General features: G+C 41.2%; 1 protein-coding gene and 1 long non-coding RNA gene across 9 annotated transcripts in view; one reads left to right on the top strand and one right to left on the bottom strand.

Annotated features, from left to right (window-relative positions):
• Window positions 1-21,362, top strand: part of LOC309342679 — a 73,386-nt gene extending 52,024 nt beyond the window's left edge. The window contains exons 2-3 of the long non-coding RNA XR_014156985.1: window positions 19,256-19,297; window positions 21,288-21,362. This is a non-coding gene — a long non-coding RNA (uncharacterized lncRNA). The remainder of the gene's footprint in view (window positions 1-19,255; window positions 19,298-21,287) is intronic.
• The window catches only part of SORCS1 (sortilin related VPS10 domain containing receptor 1), a 426,493-nt gene that overhangs the window by 182,705 nt on the left and 218,494 nt on the right, over window positions 1-25,294 (bottom strand). For all 8 annotated transcript variants that reach the window (XM_081863380.1, XM_081863382.1, XM_081863381.1 and 5 more), the window contains exon 4: window positions 7,125-7,283. In XM_081863380.1, the coding sequence (XP_081719506.1) occupies window positions 7,125-7,283 (159 nt within the window). The remainder of the gene's footprint in view (window positions 1-7,124; window positions 7,284-25,294) is intronic.

The raw sequence follows: 25,294 nt of genomic DNA, 5'->3' as shown, positions 1-25,294 counted from the left end.
CTACTTGCACTTTGACATGCTTTCGAACTGCTAGGTTGGCAGGAGCAGGGACCGAGCGACGGGAGCTCACCCCATTGCGGGGATTCGAACCGCTGACCTTCTGATCGGCAAGTCCTACACTCTGTGGTTTAACCCACAGTGGAAGGCTTAAAGGTAAAGGTACCCCTGCCCATATGGGCCAGTCTTGCCAGACTCTAGGGTTGTGTGCTCATCTCACTCTATAGGCCGGGAGCCAGCGCTGTCCGCAGACACTTCCGGGTCACGTGGCCAGCGTGACAAGCTGCATCTGGCAAGCCAGCGCAGCACACGGAACGCCGTTTACCTTCCCACTGGTAAGCGGTCCCTATTTATCTACTTGCACCCGGGGGTGCTTTCGAACTGCTAGGTTGGCAGGCGCTGGGACCGAACGGTGGGAGCGCACCCCGCCGCGGGGATTCGAACCGCCGACCTGACGATCGGCAAGTCCTAGGCGCTGAGGCTTTTACCCACAGCGCCACCCGCGTCCCAGTAGCGGAAGTACAGTAGCGGAAGGCTACTGTAGAGTAAATGGGAAAAGCCGCCAAGGGGCTATTACCAGGTCAGGCAGAAACTCTTAGAAAGCTTTTGAAAAGGTATTGGTAGCTCTATCATGAGGCCAAATGAGGCATTTGCCTTAGGCAGCATGTGAAGAGGGTGGCAAATTTGTTGCTTTGCTTGTTTGCCTTGCTGTCCCCTTCAACCACCCAGCTAGTGCCATCCGCTTAGGTGTTTTTTGTTTTTTTATTTTGTTGGAAGCTGCCCAGAGTGGCTGGGGAAACCCAGCCAGATGGGCGGGGTATAAATAATAAATTATTTTTTAAAAAATAAGTAGAATTATATGGCGCTCTGGAATCATTTCATGCTCTCCAGTATGAGCCTCACTTGCTCATCCCTTCTTGTTAAATGCTTTGCTACTGCTAACATGGCAACAATGCTGGCCACGTCTCAGTCTCTGGCTCTCCTTCCCCATTGCCTCACTCAGGTCTGGGGGATCCTTCAGAGCAAAGCATTATGGGTAAGGTGGCCCAGAAAATTGCCTGCACTGTCAGTTTTCTCACCGTCGTTAGAAATCCTTTTTAAAAATTAGTTAAAAACTTTAAAGTTACTAGAGTAACTTTTGACAAGTTTTTGTAATAATGAATAAAGAATAGTTAGCCACTTCCTGGCCATCTTGTCCAGAATGCCTGCCCTTCCTCATAGTGTAAAAAGGGGGAGGGGGGCAGATGCTGAGATATGGTCAGCACTGCCTCTGTGTCAGCAACACAGTTAAGTGGTAAGCCAGGGAGAGAGGACAAAGAAGGTGCAGAGATGCCTGCCTCAAGTAGCACAATGTCTCATGTAACCATTGGACCACATTCCAAAGGATTCATCCACCAGTTACTCAGAATGATGAAAGAAAACGTTCTGGGCCAGCTAGAATCAAGCTCTGCAGCAACTCCATTAAAATATATATGTTTCTATAAGTAAATGTCCTCCAGAATTAAACAACTATATTTCTGAAATTTTTTATTTCAGTTTTTCCTTTGGAATCTTGATAGACTGTTTTAGACTGTTAGAGCCATGAGGCTGTCTGCCACGGTATCATCTGTTTGTCCCCCCTCCCCCTGTATATTAGGAGTTGTTCTTCTATTCCCTACCGCTATCTAGTTTATTTTTTTTTTCATTTATTTTAATATGTGTCCCAAAACATAATGTTTAGTGAGGTGTGTTAAGAAAACGACTGATGGATGCACTCTGAGGGCACACTTTATGACCTAGTTTGTACACTATAGTTTATGGGCAAATTAAAAGAAAAATGCATTCTATCAGTTGTACCTATTGCAGAAACTCATAAATGAAGGGCAAGGCAGCAAAAGACAAGGTATACATATATTTCTCATGGTTCAGTCTTAAGAAAAACAACAACACCTCACCAAGCTCTAAGACTATGTTTGCTGACTGTAAATTTAGTGACATAGAGGCAATTTCTCAGATGGAATCATTTCCCCATCAAAGACTAGCACTGGGGAGACCATCTGGATCCAATACAAAATTAATAATAAAAAAGTGATTAATTTTGCAATAACAACAGCCAGATGGTTAGAATTAGTTGCAATTTCCAGGCCAGGTGGGGTGGGGTGGGGACCTTCTTCAGACCATTCTCCCTGCTGGGCAACCTCCCAGGGGGAACTGGCCAGCTGGGATGGGGGGGGATCTATTCTGTTCACATTTAAAGCCAAATTTACCAAATTTGCACTCTCCGTAACAATATGAGAACTGAAAAATAATAGCCATCCATCAAAATCTGCACTTGTCTGTGATGCATATCAGGGGGAGATGCACATGAAAATGAATCAATTAGTGAAAAGAAACAATGCATTATATTAAGGGAAATTAGAATCATAGAGTTGGAAGGGGTTCTGGGGGACATTTAGTCCAACCCCCTGCAATGCAGGAATCTCAACTAGATCATACAAGACTAATGGCCATACAGTCTCTGCTTAAAAACCTCTAATTAAGGAGAGTCCACCACCTGTCATGGGAGTCAGTTCCACTGTCAAACAACTCTTAGAGTCAAAAAGTTCTTCTTGGTGTTTAATCAGAATCTCCTTTTGTGTAACTTGAACCCATTGGTTTGGGTCCTCCCTGCTGGAGCAGGAGAAAACAAGCTTGCCCCATGCTCCATGTGACAGCCCTTTAGATATGTGAAGATGGCTATCATATCTCCTCTCAGCCTCCTCTTTTCCAGGCTAAACATACTCAACTCCCTCAGCCTTTCCTCATAAGGCTTGGTTTCCAGACACTTTTAGCATCTTGGTTGCCCTCCTCTGCACATGTTCCAGCTTGTCAATATTCTTCTTAAATTGTGGTGCCCAGAACTGGACACAGTACTTCAGGTATAGTCTGACAGATATTTCTGTGCATGTATATTAAATCCAGAGCAGGTGACATCCATGTGAGCCATTTCCCTTAGTCCTCAATGTACTACACACATGCATGGGAGCTTTCACGGCTTCACCTGAAAACCAGTGTGATGACCCCATACTGCATTTTCTGGGCATCTTCTTGCACATTAAAAATCCCAAGACAACACCCATTCATTAGCCTCACTTAGAAGATTAATTACAATGACCTACTTCTGTTTAATCTTGCTAGATTTCATGCAGTCAATTGCACATTGAGATTAATGTTATCTCCCCACAATGCCCAATGCTTTCTTTGGACTATTACATTTTAAGTTATTTATTTCTTGATGGTTTCAGCAGATTGTACTGTATAGGGTTCAGTTTATGTTGCTCTCTACAGCTCAGAAGAATAACAATGTAGCACACATACCTGTTAACTTGGAAAACTGAGATTGAAACCGTAATGAGGGACAGTTCTAATGGGCAACATTTACCCATCACATTAGCCAGTCATTAAAAGGTTCTCACTATACTTGGAGAACTACTATTTGTTATTCCCTTTCCCCCCCTTTTGCATACCTTTCTCTCTGACAAACACCAGTTTACATAGGTGAGCAATTCCTCTGTCAACCTTGATTTATAAATGCATCTATTTTAAAGGTGTTTATTCCCACCCGGAAGCCTGATGGATTCACAATGCGAACTTTGCCCATCATGGACAGCTATCCAAGTACACTCTGTTCTCTGTCATAGGGGATGTTCATTGCTCAGGTTATAAAGCCTTGGACGGTGTCTATCATGGAAAACTAGTTTACATTTTAAATAGTCACATAAATACAAGAGCTCAGGTGTTGAGGTAATAGATCTCTTAGAATGCAGTGAGTTCACCTGCTACGCATAGGGGAAGGAAAGCAGATAATAAAATGAAGGTTTATCCTTTTAGGTGGAAGAACCCAGCTCATCCAATGTATATCTGTACCAGGCCATAAACCAGATCTAGATGTAGAGATTGTATTCTTAGCTCAGGATGCCAGTGCTTTGAGCTGGACATCTAACAAACCAGTATTATTTCCCTTGAACAGGCACATCTGTCAGTCATAGTGAGAGGAGCCAATGTTGCATAAGATTGTGCAAAAAATCCATTAATTTCTCTGTTTACTTGGCTTTTTAAAATTACCCTATTCTCCTTGTTGAGAAATGATTTCCTAGGTTTGGTTTCTTAGAAACATAATTACATTTCTTTGCCATTTTGTCAGACATCTTGTTTATTTTTGTGATTTTAAATGACAACTTGGAGGGGAGTTAGACAAAAGTACAAACAGTTGCCTCTTCTGAGGGAATAAAGTCCATCATCTTTCAAAACAATATGTGCAGTGTGGTTCTCCTGCAAGGGCAAACTTCATCATTTTGGGGTGGTTAAAATAGAAATCACTTAACCTTAACCTCCCCTTGTGTTTCATTTGCAGTGAGTCTGAAAATAGGTGAAATGACAAACATTCCCCTTGGTAAACGGGCAATAATAGATTAGCAATGAGCAATGCAACTGGGACATTATTTGAGCTACAATAAAGCTTAGTTGACTAGAGAAAAAAAGTACCTGGCCTCAAGAGGGGAGGGAAGAGAAAACCTTAATTAAAAATCCATTTAATAATACTGGACAGCAAGAATTTGAGATAATGAAATCACAGGTACCCAAAAACTGAAGAGAGAGAATGGACCTTAGAGCAAGAAAACTGCAACAAAGAGAAGGGGAGAAAAACAACTGGGAAGGGATACAAAATAACAGACAGGCACACATGCAGCTGGAAGGGGTGGGTGGGAACTCCGAGAAGTGTGTGTGCAAACTTGAAAGGAAAAAAAGAAAGAGAAAACAAAGGGAACCAAAAAAAAAAAATAATCAAAGTGGATGTTGCCTGTTGGAAAGAAGAAAGGAAACAGAATAAAAGGGAACAAGTAAATCACATGGAAAGCCCTAGAAATGAACAGAGGGAATGTGAAATGTCCCAATACTATAAGGCCTGCAAAATAGCAACCAAATTAACACAAACCATGAAGAAACGAAACGAAAAAGAGTGGAATGAAAACACATTGATTGAAGTATTGATTTTAAATTGCTTGTTTGGAAACAGAAAGGGATTGGGAAGGATGCCAATAGTGCATTGGTCTTCTAAACATCCTTGTCTCCCAGGCAGATCTCACATGGCCATGTGATAACCAAAGGTTTTATGCTTTTTTAAACATCCCTCCCCTAGTTATGGTGTTTGAACTTCACTGGTGGAAAAATTCACAGTGGTTAAAATCTAGACCTGTCTGTCAAAATGAAAGATCTCTGCTATCTTTCCACCCACTCCCCGCTGGAGCTCAGGGCGCTGCCCGAGTCAGCTAGCAAAGTTCTCGTTTGCAAAGGGAAGCAAAGCATTAGCCTTGGTATGAAGTAGAAACTAAGTAGGACCAGGTTAGCTGAAAAACTAAGTATGAGCCGCCTCAGGTTTAAATATCTTCAGGAAAAACTACTGTATTTTTCACTCTATAAGACGCACCAGACCATAAGACGCACCTAGTTTTTGGAAGAGGAAAACGACAACAAAAAATATTCTGAATCCCAGAAGCCAGGACAGCAAGCGGGATCGCTGTGCAACAATCCCGCTGGCTGTCCTGGCTTATGGGATAGCCACGCGCAGCCTCTCCCTGGCAAGGGGAGCCTTCATCCCCTGCCTGGGAGAGGCTGCGCATGGCTAAGGCTTCCCCAAGAGCTGTGCTCCCTTTAAAGAGTGTGCGGAAGGGCAACCCTTCTCCCTCCTCGGGGAAAAGCCCCCAAGAGCCGCACACATGCTCCACACGGCTCTTTAAAGGGAGCGCTGAGCAGAGCCTCCCGCTTGCATTCACTCCATAAGATGCACACACATCTCCCCTTCCTTTTTAGGAGGGGAAAAGTGTGCTTTATAGAGCAAAAAAATACGGTACTTTGTCTGTCCGATCAATATGTGAGGCACATCTGACAGAAGCTCAAAAGAGAGCTTTCTTGGTAGCTGTTCCCAGGCTCTGGGACATCTTATCAAAGAAGGCCCAGCAAGTTTCATCTCTGGTGACCTCCTGCCAACAGGCAACAGCATTTTTATTTAGGCAAGCCTTTGGCTCATGAATTGATTTGGAAGTGTGCTGAAATTGGTTTATAAAAACAAAATTATTTTTTGTGAAACTTTATTTAACCCAACAACTTATTTTTATTAGTTTTAAAATGTGTTTTATTATATTGTTGCTAGCTCCATTGAGCACAATTTCAAAGAAAGACGGAACAACCAACCATGGGGGCAGCTTCTCTATGAGTGGTTCCATGTATAAATACCAAGGATAAGCACAGAGGTGACAATAAAAACCCAGTGCTGAACTATAATGCACTACCATTGAATTCAGGCTACTGTCAATATCTTGGATTACTGCTGCCACTGTGCAGTCTTTGGAGTAAGTCTTTGGAAGCCCTGGCTTCCAGATTGGTTATGATGCCTTCCCAACCCCTTGCACAACATGCACAGAGGGGATCAGGCCCTACTTTGTAAATTGCAATACAAACTAACTTAATCTTGCCCCTCCTGGTCTAAACCAGCACCTCCTGGATGTTCTGTAACCTTGGATTGCATCAGTGGTGACAGTGACCATCTGCTAACAAAGATTTCAGTCCATTTCCAGTAATGTGTCCATTTTGCATGTGTTCAATCATAATTCCACCCTGTTTCTTCATGAACTTGTGATTTTTTTAAAAAAAGAATTATGAGTACAAATTTTAATATTTATTTTGTCACAAAACGCACATGTAAATAATATTTTATCTATATGTAGCTTCTCCTAAAAGATGCATTTTTGCTGTATTGGATTGTATTTTTAATGCATTGTATCTGATCTGTGCATTAGTCTAGGATGTGTAAATCAGGCCAGTACACTTGTGAACCAAACTAAATTCTCCTCTGTTCTTATGTACCACTAAAATAATCGGTTATTTTATAATTTGAGATTAAATACCACAATTTCACATACTTAGTACATCAAATGTTAACCCCAGTTGCCATAAATATCTGCAGGACTATGCACAATGCTTGAGAATTCAACCTGTGGAAATGGGAAAGAGGCCTGTGGCAAGAAACATTTCCTTAAATGACTTTCAAACCATGCCTGCAGGAAGTACCATGTCGCTTACAAAAAACAACACCCCCTGCAGATACTGACCTTCTGATCCTGACTATAGGCCAGAATCCAATCCTCCTGTTTGGGATGGAAGAGCATGCTGTGGATGTAGAAGTTCAGACGGTATTTTTGATAGGTGGCGCCTTCATCAGAACTGATCAACAGGCTGCTCTCAATCTCAGGGTCAGTAAGCAACATAATCTGTAAGGATCAAGCAGAGGAATACTGGAGTTTAGGATGAGGATAGGCGAAGAAATAGCTAAAACCTCTAAAGCTCTAGGAAATTTTTTTTTTTTCCATGAAAGGGTATTCGTTTTAGTGAGTGCCATTGCTGTGCAAAGCAACACAAGCAAAGCAAACAAGTTGATACAAAACAAAGGTGACCTTCTCAAAGGCAAAGGGATTTTACAACTAAACATCCTACTTACCAGAACTTTTCCGAATACTTTTGTAATCCATTCTACTCTAAGTTCTTCACTGCGTTCAGCATTGCTACAGTTCATTGTAATATTGGTAGTGAATGGGATAGGACAGATGTGCCCTATAACTGCATTTTGAGCAGGAGCTCAACAGTTTTGCATTACAGAAAACACTGCTCAGTTTTTGTTTGGTTTCTACCGAACCCCCCTATTCTTTCCAAAAGTGGCATCGACTAAGTAAAATACTATGCCACTGAAAAAAATGAAACTTTGAGGTCACTAATGTAGTGTTACTAATTTAGAGACTGAGCACTGTCAACTGGAAAAGCAAAGGTTAACTTCTCTTCCTCTGAGATTTCACTCATTCATTAACACATGAACAGCACAAGAAAGAGAGGGCTGTCATCGTGATGCCAAACACATTGCTCAAAACTCCATAATGAGGGTAAAAGTGAGAGCTGAGAAGTGTCTTAAAGTGGTATATATATATATATATATATATATATATATATATATATATATGCAGGTTTTGGTGTCCTCGGGTGTGCACCAAAACCTGCATTCCTGTACCCGTGAAAATCTACGAAAGCATATATATATATATATATATATATATATATATATATATATATATAACATTTCCAGAGTGATTCCTAGTAATATAGGCTACTGTGTCACAATCAACTACTTGTCATGCCTACTGTCTTTCTCTACAACTGAACCGGTTACATTCTCAAATGCAGGAACTTTTCCACAGATCTGGACATCATTCTAAATCACCCGAGTCAACTTGCTAAGTGAAAAGTATTTCACTCTCAGCACTTGAAACCCTGGAACACAAACAAAAGTTTGTCCTCCTTCACTGTGGAAGACTGCCATTGTATTGTTTCTCGTCCTTCCCCTGGCCAAGTGTTATTAATGTTTCCCACATCTCACTCCTCACTCACAGAAATAAGACAGGATTCAGATTGGATCAAATGCATCACATCAATGAGAAAGCTGTCATTTTAAAATGGAGAGACTGGTTTGATCTGCAGGACTGAGAGTCGGTATATAGAGGGCACTGGACTCTCACTCTTCTATGCAATGTCTCTCCAGAGCTGTGTATACATCAGGGTGCAAATGCGCACAGTTTGCACATATCTGACCCATCTGATTTTATACTGGATTTCCCCTCCTCACATTATCTGCAAATCAGGAAGATCCAAATTCAACAGGGCAAAAGCGCAGGCAGCTGCTTAGATGAGGAGACCATGTGGATGATGTGAAAAAGCATGCACAGATGGGATATATAAAATCTACATTAAACTGCTGTGTACACCCCACGTCCTTTCTGTCTTTCATCCATGTTCCTCTTCTATTTTCCTCTCTACTTTGAAACTGTGGTCATGTCAGCCCATCTCATCACTTAATTCTGCTTTCAGGAATTTGGATAAACAAATGATAAGTATTTTAATCCGACCGGTGTCATTTCATATAGCTAACAATACAAAGACATGGAGCAGAATCCACAGAGGTGAGATGCATACATGGGGCAGAAATGCACACGCAACCAGAACTGCAGCACTTTTTTCTGGCAAAGTGGCAATTGTCTTTCCAAATGAACAACAGATTGTCTCTTTGGCAGTGGGAGCTACTATGGCACCAACATAAAGCCTTGGCTATGCATGCTCTCTGCTCTCCTGCATGCAGATATCAGTTCTTTGGATTTTGGCCACAGTTCATTGTGCCAGTGTACATGCCTGCAAATATGCAACGCACTGAAACAACTCTACATATCTGGCTTCTCTAGGCAGAAACAGTATGAATGGTGTACAAAAAGCTCCCTCAGCAAGATGCACCCATTGGCACAGATATTAAATAGGCATATATCAGCATGACTTCTTGTTGGATGATATATCAGCAGTGCCAATATTCAAAAAATGAACAGACAGATGGTTGAGTAATTCCATTACCTAAAACAAAATTAAAACTGATGCATATTAGTTGTTCGCTCAGCCCACCCAACTAAGTAATTAGCATATTTGTCTGCCTATTTTACACTTCTTTTGTATAGGTATGTATGCATGGATATATGCATGTCCATGCAAAAGCAGGCACATATGTACAGATATAAGTGTCATGAATATATTTATTGAGTGACGTGAATTTTCTATATTTAGTCTTCCATTTATATTATCTAATAGTGTCTCCATTCAGAATCTGTGGACTGGAAATTCTGTAGCAGGGGGCAAAAGCAAACTGCTCCAGATATCTAATCTAAACTGAAAGCCACCCACTATAGCAGTCAGAATGCTCAGAGTATGGACATCTGTGAGACCTGGTGAAATCAGTTGAGGTATATAGTTCATTGCATCATCATTACAGATCGTGGCAGAAACTTGCAGTCAAGTAAAAGCCACTGAATCTTGTGATAACATAAAGGTAAAGGACCCCTGACAGTTAAGTCCAGTCACAGACGACTTGGGTTGTGGCGCTCATCTCACTTTACAGGCTGAGGGAGCCGGTGTTTGTCCGCTTCTGTAGACAGTTTTTGTGGATCATGTGGCCAGCATGATTAAGCCGCTTCTGGCAAACCAGAGCAGGGCACGGAAAGGGCGTTTAACTTCCCGCCGGAGAGGTACCTATTAATCTACTTGCACTTTAATGTGCTTTCGAACTGCTAGGTTGGCAGGAGCTGGGTCCAAGCAACAGAAGCTCACCCCACTGCGACCAGCAAGCCCAAGGCTCAGTGGTTTATACCACAGCGCCACCCTTGTCCTGTGATAACATAATGACTAACAAATAAGGATGGCATAAACTTTTCTGGACTCGTATCTGCTTCATCAAATGCATGAAGTGGTGTGCAAAGTTTGATGGTTATGCACATGGTTGTGAAGGGAAAATAGTTGTCAGTGGTGAGTTCAGAGGAAAGTGAAGTGTAAAAGCTGAGGACCGTACTGGTTACATTAAAGTTTTACTATATACAAAGTCATTAGTGATGTTTATAACAACACAAACCATTCTCAGCCATTGAGGATGCTTCAGGTACCCTTATTTATTTGTGACAATCCTCCTACTGTTTGTAGTAGACAAGAACATGGGGCTGGGTGAGAAAATAACCAGGCACACCCCTTGTCAGAAAGAATGCTTAAGATAGAGCCCATAAAAAATGGAATTTGGTAAGATTTAGGACTCATCCAGACTTTTGTGTTGTGTTTCTAGGCACAAGTCTGTGTCCAAGCAGGGGTTTTTCTATCCTGTGCTTTCCCTGGGGGCAAATTCCACGTTTTACTATTGAATTGGAGCAAACAACATTTGGGTTTCTTTGAGGTTTTGTAAAATACAGAAGTTAATATTTTGAACTTGCATCTCCTGACTTATGAGAATCACCCCATTCTAAAGGAGGCACTAAAAGGAAGTCTGCATGAGCCTGAAATTGACCAGACTTCAGAAATCTAGTAAAGAGGGGTCACACATGTCAAAACCTCCTGTAAGTAAAAGAAAAATAGAGAACAGGAAAGGTTGGGAGGGTGTTTTATTTATTTATAAGATTTCTTAGTGGCACTTTGCCATGAGGTCCCTCGGTCAGTTATGCTATTATATACAGTCATTAAAAACAGATAAAATTGTTAAAATTATAAAACAAGTAAAACTGTTCAAAATGGTCCTACCAAGCACAAGATCATAGCTGTCACATTCCAAGGTAAAAAAATGCATCTTCAATATACAGCAAAGCTATACTAAGAGGATGCTAGATGCGCCTCTGGGGGAAGAGGTGTTTAAGTGCTATTGACAGAGAAAGGCCTCTCTTTCTTCAGAAATATTTGCAGGTAAATTTATGCAAATTTATGCTCAATCCATTGATTAACAGGTCATATGATTAGTTAACTAATATATTTAATAGCCCTGCCACAAATTCAGGGGAAAGGGCTGACTACATGGACTATATTTCTTTTCTAATTCAATCATATGCAATCCTGTATGCAGGAAGACTGAAAATACTGAAAGACTATGGTAAAAACAGTGTTTTTTTTCTGGGGGGATGCAGGGGTACACATACCCCTAAAAATTTGTGCATCTAAGTTTGGTCTTATTGAGGGGCAGTATTTCAAAATCAGTAGGAAAATGAGAGTACCCCTAAACGTTGTTTTTTTAAAAGAAAAAAAGCACTGGGTAAAAACAAACAGAAACAAAAAGGGGTAAATATTTTACATGAACAATGCAAATTACTCTATCAGACATTTTGCTCTGGCTTTTGCCACATTTGCTGGATACTGGCTGAGAAAGTAATTTCTGAATAATATGCTGCGCTGCTAATTGATAGTAAGCACTTCCCAAAGAGAATATAAAGCAACATGAGTGACATCTGTCACTTTGTTAATGATCTAGTTTTATGCGTAGTCATGCTGTAATAGATGAAGCAAATGATGGAAAGTTTGGGGGGTTTTTTCCTTTGCTATTATGTTTGGAAATTCTCTTTATTGTGATAATTTGTAGCTATAATTCTATGCAGGCTTGAGTTGCAAACCAATGGGTACTTTCCTCAGAATTACTGTACCTGAACATAGATCAGTATATTCAACTGTGAGTATACACTATATTTTTGTGCTTTTCATCTTCTCATCTAAGTTTGCACAGGACAGCAGCTCAAAAACTTGCATGTACAGCATGGAAGTCTCCAGTTAAAGAGGCATTTCAAAAGGAACATCTGTTCAAAAGGAACAGACCAAACAGGAAGGGAGGAGTACGTAGCAACATTATATAGAAAAGGTGTATGCACTTGCAAAAAGATCCATGACTCAGAGCATGGAAGGCAGATTGAGAGTATGGGTAAAATTGGTAGGAGAGGGAAACAGTGACCTTGCTGTGGGTGTCTGCTATAGACCTCCAAGCCAGACTGAGGACTTGAATGATGCCTTCCTACAGCAGATTACCAAACATTGAAAAAGGAGATAGCTAGTAGTCATGGGAGACTTCAGCTACCTCCAGGTACTAAAGAACTTTGTGGATGTTTGACAAAGGAAGTCTCACTGAAATAAATAAGGCTTAGGTTGGGGGTGGATACAGAGCTGTTTCCCAAACTTGGGTCTCCAGTTGTTTTTGGACTACATTTCCCATCATCCCTGACCACTGGTCTTGCTAGCTAGGGATGATGGGAGTTGTAGTCCCAAAACAGCTGGAAACACTGACATAGTGGAATCTAATGTAGCTTGCATATGTGCTTTTCCTTTACAGAAATTGTGCATTCTTTTCTGAATTCTGGGACCCTTTCCAGTTGCTTTATTATGGAAAGGAATCCCCAAGTGCATTTGGGGCACAGCTATGGTGAGAAGAAAAACCATGGGACATAGTACGAGTGTATAACTAGGTGGAATGGGATCTTTTTAAGAACAAGGGCATTTGAGAAGAATATTGTGAGAGAACATGTTATAATGAGCCATATAAGTCTATGAACTAGTCTCCCAGAGGATGTGGATATACGATTCAGTGTTTATGAGGCTTAATAAAAATAAATGGAGTAGAAATTCCTGCAGCTACGGATCTCCCTGTCTGTGTAAATCCCTCATTCCCCATGGGTTAAAACCTACTCAGCAGCTGTCTTGCCATCAGTTCACCCATCCTCACAATGTTCTACAGATAATGAACTCTGTGTCACCCTGGGCAAATCTCTTGTTAATAATCTTGGCACCATCCATGCATACTCCAGCCAGGTTCGGCCATTTTTATGTTCACTTTGTAATGTAGTAAGTGATGCATCCAGACCTTGCTGCAAGGAAGGCTGCACTGGTACAAGGAGCGCTTAACCTCTTAGTAACTAGAAGAAGATGCCAAAGACTGTCCACAGAACATTGGAAATAGCAGGAGGGCAAAGGAAAGGGGTGCTTATTCTGGGATGCTGCCAAGTCCTGCCAATTTCCTTTTTTCTTCTTCAGATGATGAATCCAGCAGCACTGGACTGACGGGGGGGGGGGAGAGGGAAAGGAAGCAGGATCATGGCTTTCACACACATTCAGAACATACCACATGAGCATGAAACAAGAAGGATTCCTACAGGCTTGAAGTGCCTACAGTTTGTATTCATCTACAGTCTGACCCAACAGGGCCAGAAGTGTGACCCAACAAAGAGTCGTGCCTTCAGTGCAGCTGGTCCAACTCTATCAATTTCACTCCCATCAAGCCGTGGCCAGTGCTGCAGGCCAGGTGGGCTTGTGCAGCTCTCCTGGCTTCCTAACGCTGTTCATCACTTTCAGTTTCTGAGAGGGGATGGGGAAGGGTGCATGGAGCTCAGTGCAATGCAGGTGCAGAGTTGGCAGTGATGGAGCGGCTCTGCCACTGTGCCCACACTAAGCTCAGCTTCCTGCTGCCTTGCTCCTTTCCTTTTCAGCAACCAACAGGGATGTGCAGCATTGGGAAGACAAGAGAGCAGTGCAGTCAGGGGCATCTTACTCATAGGGGCTAGTGGCGCAGGGCGCCAAGTTCTGGAGGGTGTCAGGGAAGAGGCAGAGGCTGGATGCAGCACCTCCCGGCATTAGCTCACCACCCTCGCCCTCCTCCACCATGCCATGTCGAAGCCGCGCCACGCCTGGAGCCTCTGCCTGATGTGGCCACCACGGCACAAAGTGCCGTCCTCCCTAAAAAAAGGTTGGCAACTCTGGAAAACGGGGGGTGGGGGGTGGCGGGCACCGGAGGGATCTTTGCACCATGGTGCCGGATATGCTTAAGATGGCCCTGAGTTTAGTCCTATGCATGGTATCCTATCAGCTGCTATTCCCATTAGAAATTAGGCAGGCACAATCCCTATGGAATTTCAGACACCAGATTAAACCACTTTTATTTCAGAAGGCTTTTGTACTATGAATGTTTTTTCTAATGTTCCTATTTTCTGACGCTTTAATCTGCGTTTTCCATTTTGTGTGTTTGTTCATTTATTTGAAGCATTTATATCCCACTGTTTACTCCAAAGAGATCAAGGTGGTGTGCATGCACACGAAAGCTCATACCAAGAACTGACTTAGTTGGTCTTTAAGGTGCTACTGGAAGGAATTTGTTTTGTTTTGACTATGGCAGACCAACACGGCTACCTATCTGTAACAAGCTGGTGTGTGTGATTTTTTCCCTTCCTCCTCATTTAATCCCCACAGTAGTCCTGTGGGCTAGGCCAGGCTGAGAGGCAGTGACTGTCCCAGTCAATGAATGAATCTTTATTTGCGTTGGCCATCAGCCATAGCAATAAAACAACAAAATGATATACAAAGAATAGAAAGAAAAAGTCAATTATATAAAATACATTTTAGGGTTTTGAATCAATCGTCAAATAGTGGATCTTATTCTGATTGCCCCAGCTGAAAACCTTGCAAGCTTTGCTGTCACCAACTGTCCCAGTGAGTTTCATGGCCAAATGAATATTTGAACCTTAGCCTGCCAGGTTCTAGTCCAATGCTCTATTTTTATTTACAGTATTTATTAAATGTTCTTCATTGAATATTTTCCATCCCAGAGCAGGGAACAAAGTAATAAAGAGAGAAAAACAGCAGGCAAAAACCACAAAATCATAATAAATGGGTCCAATAAACAACAATTTAACAATTCTGCTGTAAGGTAGAAAAAAGAGGAAACAACAATAACAAAAAATAAAAATTCTGATTTTACCAAATACCTAGGTAAAAGCAAGCACAAGACATTCAAACAGATTGAAACAGATTAAACAACCAACCATCTGAACAGCTCACATCCTATTTTCCACTTATGGCAATTCCACTCCCTCTCCCTCTGTCTTTCACTCAACTAGGGCCTCACTCTGTGCCTACAAACTCTCACTCTTTGACTTCTGAGTAACTTAGCACCTTTTGCCCTCTCTCCAACACATCCAGATCCTCACTCTAAGTGGCATCAACTGTTGCGCTGAAGCAGCTACTGCAAAAAAGGGGGATAAAACTAATAGGGGGTGGCAATAAGCCACAGCTCTCCCTTCCGTTCTTGATAATAATAATCATAATAATTTATTATTTATACCCCGCCCATCTGGCTGGGTTTCCCCAGCCACTCTGGGCAGCTTCCAACAAAACACTAAATACAATAACCTATTAAACATTAAAAGCTTCCCTAAACATGGATGGAACTCGCAGGCCTCAAGGTCAGAAAGGCTGCCAGGTAAAGACATGCAGATGGATGGAAACTGAACACTACACCACTCTTGCATGTTTCCTTTTTCTGTAAGCTACTTTGAGACATACAGAGAAAAGTGGAGTAATAAATTCCTTAAATAAATAAATAAATAAATACTTAATGAACATAGAGCAGCCTGGGACCTATTGCCACACTCCTGCTCCCCTCCCACATGCATTTTAGTATTCCTAGATTTGTCTTAAAACAGACTCTGAATATTTTGTAAAACAAACAAACAAAAACAAAACTAGCCTTTGGCGTTTATTGTTTTATTTAAAATTATTTCTAAAGCACTTACTATTTAGTATCTCTAAGATGTGTACAAACATGAAAACATAAGAACAGTTAAAATAATAACATAAAAACAGAGAATAAAAAGAAAGAAACTTTGTAATAGCAGGGTCCAGTCTTATCGGACAGGAAAAAATATATTCCTTATTTTATGTACGCTACCTGAATTTGCATTAAGTTCTCCACCGGGATGCCAGCCATGGCCAGTCTAATTGTAAGATTGTATCTTCCTGCTTTGCTTTTACTTAACACCATGAATGATAATAACAAAGTGCAATGAAACAGTCTCAAAGAAAAATTGAGTAAGCCGATAGCCGGGTACTATTTCCTTCCATGCTTGATAAATAGTGGGTAAGTAGAATTATACTTCCTCTGGATTTATGGCCAAGTCAGCACTGGTAGATTCTGATGGCTTTTCTGCCTCTTAAATACAAAGAACACAGTCCTTTATTAAATAGGGAAGTTTAGAGGGGTTTTTTAATCTCTTGACTATCCCAGCAGAGAGAATTAGTGGGCTACGTAGAAGGAGATTTAAATGAACTCCTTTCTTTATGGGAGATCAAGCAATGCAGGATATGTTAAATCCACTTTTTCCTGGGTTAGGGGAGTACATAATAAGTCTCCTGCTCGACATAAAGTGGTTTTTATTATTGTTGTTGTTTTTAATATACGTCTATTGTGGCATAAATGGAATTGTTAGTTTGTTTAACCCAGGCTGTGACAATGGCCATGTTACAGAAAACCAATTTGTCATTTCTGGATAATAATAAAAGGTGCTATACATTCAAAACAAACATAGTACGAAACTTCAATGCAGTAATGCAACCCAAACTTCCTACTTTAGGAAGGCTGCCCATGCAGAAGAAGCAGCTATAACTCAAATTATTCAGAGTACACAGGACCATGAACAATGGATTATTTTTTAATATGACAATCAATATAAAGGGGATTATGTGTGTGTGTATACTGTATAAGAGAAAGCAAGAGAAGCTTGAAAGTGGTTTAAAGGAATGCATGGATCTATTTGCCTAAGGACATGGTAATCCCTGATGACAGTATTTGTGATAGGTGGAACAAATAGTTGGAGACTATGGAGAAAGTCATGTAATTATACAGTGGAACACTAGTAACCTGAAATAACTGACTTCCTTAGACTTGAAAGGATACATGCACTTGCTCTATTTGCCTGATTACCTCTTCCTACGCTTATATTAGCCTCTGGCAGCCACAGGCAACCGGCAGTTTGGTGCCGTCTTCCAGCTGGGATTTAACTTTGGCTTGCTATCACTAACAAATTCATTTGGAAAAGCTGAATCTGCTTTAGTCCTGCATCTGACACAGGGCACTTGTGACTCAGTCTTTCGAAATCTGTTGCTACCAGATGTGGTGATGGTACAGTCTTAGAAAACATTAAAGGGTAAGTCTATCATGGGCTATTAGTCAGGATAGTTAAAGGGAACCTCCATATCTGGAAACAGTATGACTGGAAGCTGCACTCTGAACATTTGTTAGAAAGGTAGGGTGTATATGCTGTAAAGAAACAAATGGATACTGGTTGTTAGGGAGACAAGTAGTCTGTTGCTTTCATGCCCTAATTGTGGGCTTTCCTGATGCATCTAACTAGCCATTACAGTGGTACCTTGGTTTAAGAACAGCTTAGGTTATGAACAACTTGGATTAAGAACACTGCAAACCTGGAAGTAGGAGTTTTGGTTTGTGAACTTTGCCTTGGAAGCAGAACATGTTCCATTTGTAAATTGAGTCCCTTGCTGCTATGGGAAAAGCACACCTTGGTTTAAGAATGCTTTAGTTTAAGAACGGACTTCCGGAATGGATTAAGTTCATAAACAAGGGTACCACTGTACTGGAAACACCATGTGGGTGTCAGCATCGCCCTTGAGCCAGTGCCACGAACTGGACTCATCCACTTCAGCCCCGACTGGGCTAGGCGAGCTGGGTAGCACTTCCAGAGACCACCTTCTGCACAGGAACAGGTCAAAGTGCTGTGGACTCACAGCTTAGAGTTGTGAGCACCGGATTCACTCCAACAAGAAGACAGTCGTCGCACAGCAGAGTATAGCAGAGCATAAACGACTCAGAGAGCAGCTCTGTAGAATATCTTCTTTATTCTATCAGAAACTATAATACACAACTATATACAGAGCTAAATGAGGTCTAAACGAAAAATGCTGAACTGCACTGAGTGTCTGCAGCTGCTCTTAGCAGCAACCTTATCTATACACACGATCTCTCTCTAACACTCAGTCTCTCTCTCTCTCTCTCTCTTTGATGTGAGGCTGGAGTGGAATAAGTAGAGAGCAGAAACCGCCCCCTCCTCTCTGGAGAATCAGCAGAGAACATCAGCAGATTCTTGGATATGGGAGGGGTGAAATCTCCTCAGTGGGGTTTGATAGATTCAGGTTCTGGGCTAACTTGCAGGAAAGGGACATAGCTCAATGGTGGGGCATTTGGTTCACATGCAAAAGATACTGGGTTCAGTACCAGGCAGAACCTCCTATCTAAAACTTTGGGCAGCTCTCAGTCATTGTAGACCTGAAGTATGGAACCTTTTTCAGCAGGAGGGCCATATTCCCTGGTGGAGAACCTTCCAAGGACTGTATGCCAAAGGTGGATGGGCCATAAGCTAGCAACGGACGTGATTTTTACCTTTATACAATAGGCTGCATTCTAGCCACATAAAAGTTAGCCGGTAATATGCACACACATCTCCATCCTTCATCCAGGAAGCGAGAGGCATTATCTTAATTCAAGGGCATATCCCAGAGAGGCAAAAACGCTCTAGCAGAGTCTGGATAAGGACTGGAGAAGGTTGGGGCATAGCTTAGGAAGAGCACCAAAGACCAGATAGAGAGGTCTGAAATGTTGCATTCATCTTCCAGGCCTGAGATTCCACACATCTAGTATGGACAGTACTGAACTAGATACAGCAGAATTCTATGATCTATCTTCCTATGATCTAGCAGGGTTTTTCTGACAACTATATGTGGATTTATTGTGTTAATTGTACTGATTATAATGCCAATGCATCTGTCCCAACTTTTATTCTTCATTCTATACTATAGTACCTGTTGTGTTACAGAACTGTGGCTTTTTGATTGATATATCAGTCTGGCATGCAAATCTTTTAAAAGCAGAAAAGAACTGTATAGTGGGATACTGCTCCAAACTTGGTCACATGAAATTATAGTGCGAAATGCCTGAGATTTTCCAAGCCAATGGGGTTGCAAACATTATTTTTTTCCTGGGAAAGATTAACATGGAAATTTGCACTAAACTTCCACAAAATTCTACTAGGTTTCCAGAAGTGGCTTTGACGTAAAATGTAGAAATGATCAGGTAAGGAAACATCAAGAAGGCAGAAAAAATGTCTGATTGCAGCCTACCTGAATACATGATCATGTAGCCTGAAATCAGCACAAGCTGGTGTTTTTCTTCACTAGCTGAAATGTCTATGTGAATTTAAGTGACCACACATAAATGTCAAGTTTCACATGCCCAATGAATGTGACCAGTTTACCAAAAACGCAGCTCCTTTCAGAGATACTACTCAGCCCAGTTTCTCAACTCACTGATATAGTTGTGTAAACTCAGCCTAAACACAGTCCAATTAAACAGATATAGTGTACATTAATAATACTGTAAAATCATTTCACAGATATCTTGAGCAGTGTACTTGAGAAAATTTCAGATTTTTCCCCCAGTCCCTTATTATAAATGCTTACTTTATGACTGTCATAAATAAGAGCATACATTAACAAGAGATTTTTTTAATGACTCTGGATAGCTTCTTTAACAAGAGACAATTAGTGTGAGAGCAACATCGTTCCAAAATAACCTGCATGTTCCCAGCTCTTCTTCTGTAAATTGAAGATGCTTTGCAAAACTGATGCCTTTAAATGAAACAGCAAGCATTTCTTTATAACTGCCCTCCTCATCAAATAGGGTTCAGCCAAGAACAGATGGTCTTGATGGCAATCTGAACATCAGTTCTTTCATGTGTACCAAGGAAATGGATGTCAGCCTATTGCGACATCATAATCTTGTCTGATAACTGCTAGCACTTGAAGGAAGTAGTAACCTTTTGGTATTTTCACATCTCATGTATTCTAAGAAAACTGACATCAGAGTTTGTGCTAGACTTTCTCAGTATAAAGTCAAACCTGAAACAAGTCATATTTTCCCAGTGTCAATCTGCTTACAAAAGGCCACACAGGCCTACAGAAATGGTACCCCCTGGAAAATTTCAGAGCTATGGGTCTGTTCTGATATAATCTTGGGGGGGGGGGACTACCTTAAATTTATTTCACGGTGTTCCTACTTCATGCTAGTAACAGAAACAACCAATGTGTTGGATGAAGACATACTTCCTTTTATCAGTCCTGGTGTTAGCCATTTTAGCCACACTGTATATAATTTTATACAGCTCTTAACTTCCTATCTCCTTGCTCACATTTCTAAGCTAAAAGCCCCAAATAGTGAAATCTTTTCTTGCAGGGAAGTTGCTCCACATGAATTAAAATACATAAATTATCTTTGTTTATTGAATACATTTATATATCACTTGATTATTTGCATTTCTAACTGGTGTGTGTAAAAAAAATCCACAAACATATATATATATTTGCAGTAAAGATATGACTTATTACAAAGAAGCTGTTACATATTGTCACCTGCTTTTTATGGGGGTAGGCTGCATGCCAAGACCCTTATAATTCCCTGACCCAGAAAGTGTTATAATCTAAACAAGGATTCAAATTGTTGAAATAGCCAGACAAGGTAATGGCCCTCTAAGGTAACAAAGGAATTGACTCTGTGCCAGATGGAAAATGGGTAGGCTCCCTCCCTCAACTCGCTAGGATTTGGAATGACAAAGATCGGGGGGAGAATTCATTTATGTGAGCCAGAAGCTACAATTCAGTTATGTGAGCCAGTATGTTTCCAGGCACAATTCAAAGTGTTGGTGCTGACCTTGGGATGGCGTGCAACAATATTTACTTCACTGATTTAGAGACAATGGTTGACAATTACACTTGCCTATTGATTTTAACTCCTTTGCCACTCATTCAGCTAACTTGTTTTGTTTCATATAAAATATGCCAATAGAATACGTAACAGGAAACTTGGCATGAACACCAGGAGAGCTGGAAACATAATGAGCATCTCTTTATTTATTTTTAGAAGATACCACTATCAACCTAGTCAATAAAGTGTTTGGAAACTTAACACATTTCGACTCATGTTCATGTGTAACTTCTAAGAAAAGCAAAACAAAGTTTCTTCAGTTTTAGGGACGTATGATAAATGGGTGCATTTGGTTTGGTTGCAGGAGCTTGTGTCAACTTTATTGACTTTCCACACAGAAAAACGAAAAAAGAAAAACCTTTAAACAATTCGTTTGGAGCATCTGTAAAGGCAACTTGCGTCTGCTGTGAGTAAATGGATTCTGATCACTTCTAGGCACCAGCCTGAGAAGAGAATAATTACCTTTGCTGGGGGTGATGGCTGAATCTTGATTTATCTATGCTTTTCATTCTGACTGAATGTAAACCAATAAATAGTGGTTGGGGCAGGATAACTGGTTAGGAATGAATTCTGCACAGCAGTGTGAAACTTCAAAATTTGGCTTCTGCATTTTCCTCTCACCTTTTTCCACAATTATGAATGAGAGAGAAAATTTAAAAGATTCTTATCTGCTCTAATGAAGCAAAATAACATACATACATGTACAAAGCAATGGAAAAAAAAGGTCAGAAATAAGTCTCCAGAAATAAGTCTGACCAAAGCAGCAATAATTTTGAAGTTTAGAATGTGAGTGAGAGTCATTCCTTATTGAGGTGATTGTTATTTTTTACCACTATTACTGTGATATCACATGCCAAGGTCTGCACCATGGGGGAATTGGGAGCAAGCAAACCATCAAACTTATCCCTTTCTGCGGTCTTCATTGCCAGTGCTTTTTTCTGGGGGAAATGCAGGGGTATGCATACCCCTAAACATTTTGTGAATCTAAGTTTGGCCTCATTGAGGGGCAGTATATCAATATGAGTAGGAAAATGAGAGTACCCCTAAACATTTTTTATTTTATTTTTAGGGAAAAAAGCACTGCTCACTGCTATCACCAAATGAACACATTTGGTTTTCCTGGCTGCCTTCACTAAAGCAACCTTTTATCTGAAGTGAATTTGTTGTTTCCTTTTGGCTGATTAAGCCAACTCACTGTTAGAAATATAAGGCAATCAGGTGAAAATTGAGACATCAGACCAAATTTAAGCCAGTGTACTCCTAACCACCTGTGCCTCAAATGGCAAAGATGGGTTTATGGGCACCCTCAGATGACATACCTGTTCCTTCAGAGGGAGTATGGCCCCATCCAGAACCAGTAAGTGCAGATCAGAACTTAGTTACATACCAAAATTCACATTTACCAAATGTTCTGAGGCAGTTCTCAGCACAAAAATGTATCAAGCTGTTTAAAAATATCTACCGTATTTAAATGTGCAGATTGTTGCAGAAATGGGACAGTGGATACATGTGCAAATGATATGGATCAGAAATGGGCTGATCTTTCCATCCTTATCATGCCAGCACAATCACTGCTTTGACTGGAGTACAGCACCTTGATGAATTTCAGGCATTTTATACCTGGTGTGAAAAGGATTTTTATTTCTCTTCTACAAGCAGAGTAATACTCTGCGTGCAAGGAGGAATCCCATTACACAAAAGAAAGAGTCATGCAGATGTGGGAGCTTTGTATCGCACCCCATCCCAACAAACCATGATGAAATATTGACTCTTATCGTTATCAGTTCTTATTCAGGAAACGGGAATGCATTTAAAAGGCAGTATAAAGGTAAAGGTAAAGGTACCCCTGACTATTAGGTCCAGTCATGGATGACTCTGAGGTTGCGCCCTCATCTCACTCTATAGGCCAAGGGAGCCGGCGTTTGTCCGCAGACAGTTTTTCCGGATCATGTGGCCAGCATGACTAAGCCACTTCTGGCGAACCAGAGCAGTGAATGGAAACACCGTTTACCTTCCCACCAGAGCGGTATCTATTTATCTACTTGCACTTTGACGTGCTTTCAAACTGCTAGGTTGGCAGGAGCAGGGACAGAGCAACGGGAGCTCACCCCATCGCGGGGATTTGAACCGCTGACCTTCTGATCAGCAAGCCCTAGGCTCTGTGGTTTAGACCACAGCGCCACCCACGTCTCCTAACAGCCAGTATAGTAAAGGTAATGGGACCCCTGATCATTAGGTCCAGTCGTGACCGACTGGGGTTGCGGCACTCATCTCGCTTTATTGGCCAAGGGAGCCGGCGTACAACTTCTGTGTCATGTGGCCAGCATAGTATAGTATGGTGTTAAAGAGTATCAGACTAGAACTGGGTGACCTAGGTTCAAATCCCAACTCAGCCACAATATTCGTGAGGTGACCTTTCTTACCTTGTGGGATTGGTTTGAAGATAAAAATTTAGAACTAGTGATAGAAAGAAACCTTATATACCCTCTGAGAAACTTGGAAGGGTAGATTTTTTTAAAAATGAATATCTAAATATTGGGGGGGGGGAATCCAATGAGAATATAGCTGAATTCAAATTTTGGCCAAATGTTTTTGGTCAGTATTATGGTTCTGCCATTAAAAGGCTGATCCAATGAAGAGACCAAAGTACTAAAAATCTTCTATGCAGGGGGTTGGGGGTTAGAATCTTCAAATTCTTGCCTATATTTGGGAACAGCTGTTGCATTATTTTGTCAGCTCACATAAGAGTGAATCAGTGCAGATTCTAGACTGCATTCTCCTTCTTTGGTGTTAAGAATTTTATTGACTTGGTAGACAGACAGCAGCAGGTTTTCATACAATAGGAGAATAACACAATGCAATTTGATTTTGTGGAACATCTCCCACGAGCAAGTATCAAAGGACTACAATCAGAGCTTGTAATTAATGTGTGCTGTCTTTAGTTGCCATGTCTTTGACAGTTAGATAAAAACAATATTTTATGATAAAAATAAAAGGGTAGCTATGTCAACAGAGTGACAAAGCCGGTGAATAATTATAAAAGAAGTGCTATCCGAGAGCTTTAATTGAAGAAGGGTGAAAAAGGTGAGGTACCAAGTAGAATGGACAGCTCAGAAAATGGAATTTTAAAACAGTAATTTATACAGGAAGTATAAGAATGAAAATGGTTTCCTAGTGGATGTTATTGGTTTTGAAAAAAGGATAGGAGTTCAACAACAGTCTGTAAAACACAGACTGTCTCATCAGAGTGGTGCATGCTCTAGTTGTCTCCCACTTGGACTACTGCAACACGCTCTCTTTGACCCAGAAACTACAACTAATCTAGAATGCGGCAGCTAGATTGGTGACTGGGAGCAGCCGCTGAGACCACATAACACTGGTCTTGAAAGACCTACATTGGTTCCAGTACCTTTCGGAGCAGAATTAGGGCTGTCCTTTAAAGCCCTAAATGGCCTTGGCCCAGTATACCTGAAGGAGCGTCTCCATCCCCATTGTTCTGCCCGGACACTGAGGTCCAGCGCCAAGGGCCTTCTGGTGGTTCCCTCACTGCAAGAAGTGAGGTTACAGGGAACCAGGCAGAGGACCTTCTCGGTAGTGGCGCCCACCCTGTGGAACACCCTCCCTTCAGATGTCAAGGAAATAAGCAGCTATCTTGTTTTTAAAAGACATCTGAAGGCAGCCCTGTTTAGGGAAGTTTTAAATATTTAATGCTGTATTGTTTTTAACACTCCATTGGGAGCTGCCCAGAGTGGCCGGGGAAACCCAGCCAGATGGGCAGGGTAGAAATAATAAATGATTCTTATTCTTATTCTTATTAAGAAAAAATACACAACTTTGAAGCCCTTTGGCTGATTAGCTGGGTGGAACCAATGAGTGCAAAAGTGCATGCAGTCTTAGTCCCTTCCCAGAAACGCACCAGTCTCCAGAAGCCATAGTTCTGGCCTGGGTTCATTTGAGTAGAAATCCTCCATTCCATCCTGTCATGTTCAGTACAGAGAAGTCTGTTAGTTCACAGTATTGGGAGCATGAATTTGTGTGATTTTATACAAAATTGGATACACATGACTACAGCAAACACACACACACACACACACACACACACACACACACACACACACTGCTAGAGTATGTGTATGTGTATGCATAAGGCTTGAGAGGACAGAGACTCTGTTTGCCATCAGGGAATGCTTGGCTTCTTCTTTGCTGCCCCTTTAGAAGGGAGCTGCTGTCACAGACATGATGCTTATGTGCAGTGCATTTTTCTATAAAAAAAATGTTTAGGGATACTCGCATTTTCCTACTCATATTGCC

The sequence above is a fragment of the Podarcis erhardii genome (genome assembly GCF_964252035.2).
Source record: "Podarcis erhardii genome assembly, chromosome: 5".
In the NCBI taxonomy this organism is placed as follows: Eukaryota; Metazoa; Chordata; class Lepidosauria; order Squamata; family Lacertidae; genus Podarcis; species Podarcis erhardii.
The sequence above is the reverse complement of the archived record's forward strand: the minus strand, read 5'-3'. Positions and strand labels throughout refer to the sequence as shown.